Here is a 4,869-nt window from a genome sequence, read left to right on the forward strand (position 1 = left end):
AGGTGGCGTAGAGGAGGGGGGGGGGCCCCCCCAGCCTCCACCGCGCTCAGCTGGAAGAGGAGTAAAAATATGAGCTGTGGCCAACCCCCTGTGACACGGCTGCTTTGCAGGGGGAAACTGAGGCACAGAACTTCCCTTGGTCCCCCACAGCGCTTCCCTCGCTATGACATAGAATCATAGAATCGTTTGGGTTGGAAAAGACCTTTAAGATCAAGTCCAACCTTTAACCTAACCCTGCCATCCCACCCCCAAACCCTGGCCCTCAGCACCTCATCTCTCCTTCTTTTAAATCCCCCCAGGGATGGGGACTCGACCACCTCCCTGGGCAGCCCATTCCAGAGCCCGACAGCCCTTTCGGTGAAGAAATTTTTCCTAACGTCCAACCTAAACCTGCCCTGAAGCAACTTCAGACCATTTCCCCTCGTCCCATCGTCCATTATCAGGGAGAAGAGGCCATGACATGGCACAAGCTCTTAAATACGCTGCAGATATCGTCATTTAACACCCACCACGGTCTGACTTAGGGCTGCCCTCCCCCTTCTCCAACGCTGTTCACTCTGAACCCTACTGATGACCATGCTCTAGGCCTGGAAATGGAGGAGGGGGGGACACTCACGTAGATCATGACGGTGGCGATCCTGTTGCCCGACTTCATTCTGTAAAGGGGGCTCTTCCTGGACTGCCCCAAGAGCAAGGCGGTGGGGACGGTCAGGCCCATGGGGATGGACAGGCCCACGCTGACACGGCTCAGTGTGGAGGCACCTCATGCCCCAACAGAGCTGGTGGCTCTGAGCTGCCTCAAGGGAAATCTCTCCTGCTTCCTCCCTCCTTCCTCCCGCCCTCCCTTCCCAGGAACATCTCAGGGATCACCATGGGGACACCCCCCCAGGGCCTATCCACGGACCAGGCAACCCTCCCAGGAGGAACACAGGGCCCACCCCAGGGTCCCCCTCCAGGAACATCTGAGGGACCAGCCCAGAGAACACCCCAAGGACCACCCCAGGGACCCCCCTGGGCACCATGCCAGGGATCACCACGGGGTCCACCCCAGGGTCCCCCTCCAGGAACATCTGAGGGACCAGCACAGAGACCGCCTCAGGGACCACTTCCAAGAACATCCCAGGGACCACCCTGGTGACCATCTGAGAGACCGCCCCAAGAACCACCCCAGGATCACCCCAAGGATCATCCTAAGAGCACCACAGCAACCACCCCCCTGACCACCTGCCCCATGGACCACCCGAGAAGCTCCCTGACCGTGGCATGGTCGAAGTGTGGCTCGTAGTGGCCTCCCAACCCATAGTTGACCACCTGCAGGTACTCGGCATAGGGTGGCCGCAGGTCCAGGCCGGTGACGGCAGCGATGCGCTGCTCCAATGCCCGCACCACCGGGTCGGCGGTGTCCTTCAGCCAGGCGCTGTGGGAGCACCCCACCTTCAGCTCCCCCCCCAAATTCACCCGTGGCCTGGCTTAACCCTCATGGCACCGTTGGGTGTGGAGGACCCAGGCCTCCCCAGCATGGCTTCCCTGCCACCTTGGTGGTGGCAATGGGACCATGGTGGTCCCACCGGCTGGAGGACAAGGGAGGGGGTGGCTACTACCTCTTGCTTATCCGGTATTCGGCTTTCTGCTGCTTCTCCCCAGAGGCGACCACGGACCTCTGCAGCTGGAGGACACACGGCGGGGGGGGATGTTGCTGCAGATGGGGACCCCCGCACCAAGCAGGGACCCCAGTTGGGGTCCAAACTGGGGGGTTTATGCCAGCTGGTTGCCAAACATCCCCACCCCAAGGTGTCCCACCAGGGTGAGGGAAGCAGTGATCACAACTGGATCCAACACAGTTGGGTGTCACCAAGTCAAGCCTGGCTGGGAAGGGGTTTAGGTGCATGCATGGACCTGGTTTCTCCCCAGAATCTTTTGCAGGGACTCAGATGGAGCTAAGCTGGGCTCGTCCCCCCCAGGGTCTCGCTGCAGAAGGCTTTGGCTAAGCCCTGGCTTAAAACCTCTCCTATCTCTGCATGCTTCAGAGTGGTCCACCAGCTCCTGGGGCACCCTCTTCCAGGAAAAGGACATCCCTGGGGATGGGGACGGCTCACCCAGGGCCCTGCCAACCCCTTGATGGTCTCAGCCTCAGCATCGCTGATGAAATCGTGGTACAAAGCCACGTAGGGTCGGATCCGGACCATCTCCTTCTTGGCAGGCTGGAGAAGGAGGTAGGGGCTACCGTTGGTCTCGTAAGAGCAGCTGAGATGGGGGAGATGCTCTGGGGCCAGCTGGGGAGAGAAAGGACCAAGGAGGGTGTGAGGGGAGGGACAGCATTGGGGTGGGGGACCACGGCCCCGCCACCAAGCCCACCTGCCCCCCTGGGCGCTGGCACAGCTCCTCGTAGGCGTCACGGCTCTGCAGGTGGGTGCCATTGGGGCGTCGCAGGGGTCCAGCGCTCACCGCTGTCCCCGTCTCCAGCAGCTTCTCGTACTTGGCCACGTTCCTCGCCACCCGTCGGTTACTGGGGTCTGCCAGAGAGGTGATGTCACCCGAAATGCTGTGTCCCCATCACCCCCCTTGCCTGCCATTGGTCCCTGGAGAATTACCCCATGTGGGGGCAAGAAATGGGGTGAAGGAGGTTGGTGCCATGCAGAGGTGACGGAGACACCCCAAAACCTCTCCCCTCCTCCTGCTTCATCTGAGCTTGCCCCACGTACCATAGTGGAGAAACTCCCTAGAGAGGCTCAAGGCGTGGGAGATGTTTCCAGCCTGGATGGGTGGAGCAGAGAGCCCATGAGCATCCTCCTGCCCATGGTTCAGCTCCACCAGGCACCGGGGTGATGGGGATGGGACTTGCAGACGTACCATGAAGTAGGAGAAAGCAAGATGGTCCAGAGCATCCTCCAGGCTGCTCCGGTCCTCAGGGTTCCAGCTGCCGTAGGAGCGGCGGAAGAGGCCAACGGCCTCCTCCAGCCATGCGATGGAGTGGTAGTAGTCACCCGTGTCATAGGCAACCTGCGAGGCAGCGCATCACCCGGACCCGCTGGCTGGGCCAGCCTGGCCTGTGTCCCGTCCCCACCCTGTCCCATGCCATGCCATGCCATCCCATCCCCCCCTGTACCATTCCATCCCATCCCACCACATCCTCACACCCCCATCCTCACCCTATCCTGACCCATCCTATCCCCTTCTCATCCCATCCTATCCCTATGACCAACTTCATCCCAGTCCCACTCCTATGCCCTCCCCTCCCATCCCCATCCCATTCTATCCAATTCCCATGCCATGTCATCCCATCCCATTGCAATTCCCACCCATCCTGTCCCATCACATCCCATCCCCATTCCCTCCCACACCATCCCCATCCTGTCCCATTCCTTCCTTTCCAGTCCCATCCTCACCCCCAACCCCGTCCCCACCCATCCTGCTCCATCCCCATCTCCATATCCATCTCTATCTCCACCTCCACCCCATCCCATCCCATCCTGTCCCATCTCATTCCACCCCACCCCACCCTGTCCCACGCTCTGACACTCCATTCCAGCTCTGCAGTGACACTCAGAGGACTCTGCCCTGAACAAAACCCCCCTATCAAAGCACCCAAATCCCCTCCTGGGGATTTATGGACCCATTTTTATCCCCGGGCGGGGGTTGACCCCATACTCGACCAGGCTGCTGGAGCAGGAGATCTCCCCCAGGCCACTGGCTTGGCTCTTCCCTTCCCCGAGCCACGAAGCAGCAAGAAGACTTGGTGAGAGCCAAGAGGCAATGGCCGGCGGGCGAATGCCTGCAGGCTGAGTCAGAGGGGCCTCTCCTCATCCATGTGGGAAGAAAACCCAACGCCTATCCCTATGGAAGCAACATCCCAGGCTGGAAAAGCTTTGTGGGGGGCTGATGGGGTTTGCCCTCACCTTGCCCACATGGAAGCAGTCATCGGCGGAGAGGGAGACGCGCCGGCCGGGGCTGTAGAGGGGTGGCCGGCCAGCACCAGCTCGCTGGAAGACGCCATTGGCCATGCCCTTGACACTGAGTGAGTAGACATCCTGCAGCCGCATCAGTGCCCGGGCAGCCCCGTCCAGGTCCTCGGCTCCAGGCAGCTCCTGCTCCACCTCCTTGAAGCCAGCATGGAGTGCTGAGGGTGGGTAATGGGGTGCACGGAGGGGGATTAATGAGCTTTTGGGGTGCTATCACCCTTATCAGCCCTTCTCCATCCCTGGGGACCCCACATGCTGTTCCATCACCCATTCTCCTGCTCCACAACCCATTCTCCTGCTCCACCACCCATTCTCCTGCTCCACCACCCATTCTCCTGCTCCACCATCCGTTCTCCTGCTCCACCATCCATTCTCCTCCTCCTCCACTGGGTCCCTGTCACCTCCCAGCTCTCCCCAGGTGACAGAGAGGACATGTGGCCAAGCATCCCCCCCGTACCCTGGGTGTTCTCGGTGGCCTCATCACTGTAGATGACATTGGGCCAGTCGGAGTGGAGACGCTTGATGAGGCTGAAGGCCAGCAAGGGGTTGTCCACCGAGGCCTTGGGGTCCTGGTGCAGCGCCTGGACCTTCTCATAAAACCTACAAGGCACCCACTGGGTGACACTTTGAGTGATGCTCCTGGGTGCCAACACCCCCCAGGTGGGGTCTGGAGTCTGACACCCCCCCACCCCCCCAGTTGGGCAGCTTTGCCACAGTGTCCACTTTTTGGCCAAGCCAGAGGTGGAGAAACCCCGTCAAGGTTGGTAGTCCCACTGTGCAAGATTGGTAGCCCCCCCATCCAAGGTTGCTAGCCCCTTGTCCAGGGTTGGTAGCCCTCCCCCCCAAGGTTGGTAGCCCCCCCCGTCCAAGGCTGGTAGCCCCTGTCCAATGTTGGTAGCCCCCCGTCCAA

The 4,869-nt window shown here is 60.9% G+C and overlaps 1 protein-coding gene across 1 annotated transcript in view; it reads right to left on the minus strand.

Annotated features, from left to right (window-relative positions):
• Nucleotides 1-4,869, minus strand: part of P4HA3 (prolyl 4-hydroxylase subunit alpha 3) — a 9,237-nt gene that overhangs the window by 1,435 nt on the left and 2,933 nt on the right. Inside the window, exons 2-11 of the mRNA XM_035901789.1 lie at nucleotides 4,417-4,559; nucleotides 3,897-4,117; nucleotides 2,851-3,000; nucleotides 2,703-2,754; nucleotides 2,356-2,513; nucleotides 2,097-2,273; nucleotides 1,602-1,666; nucleotides 1,258-1,417; nucleotides 617-679; nucleotides 23-50 (exon numbers count right to left, since the gene is read on the minus strand). Of these exons, the coding sequence (XP_035757682.1) occupies nucleotides 23-50; nucleotides 617-679; nucleotides 1,258-1,417; nucleotides 1,602-1,666; nucleotides 2,097-2,273; nucleotides 2,356-2,513; nucleotides 2,703-2,754; nucleotides 2,851-3,000; nucleotides 3,897-4,117; nucleotides 4,417-4,559 (1,217 nt within the window). The remainder of the gene's footprint in view (nucleotides 1-22; nucleotides 51-616; nucleotides 680-1,257; nucleotides 1,418-1,601; nucleotides 1,667-2,096; nucleotides 2,274-2,355; nucleotides 2,514-2,702; nucleotides 2,755-2,850; nucleotides 3,001-3,896; nucleotides 4,118-4,416; nucleotides 4,560-4,869) is intronic.

Source organism: Egretta garzetta, unplaced genomic scaffold (genome assembly GCF_000687185.1).
Source record: "Egretta garzetta isolate BGI_Z169 unplaced genomic scaffold, ASM68718v1 scaffold1159, whole genome shotgun sequence".
NCBI classification, from domain to species: Eukaryota; Metazoa; Chordata; class Aves; order Pelecaniformes; family Ardeidae; genus Egretta; species Egretta garzetta.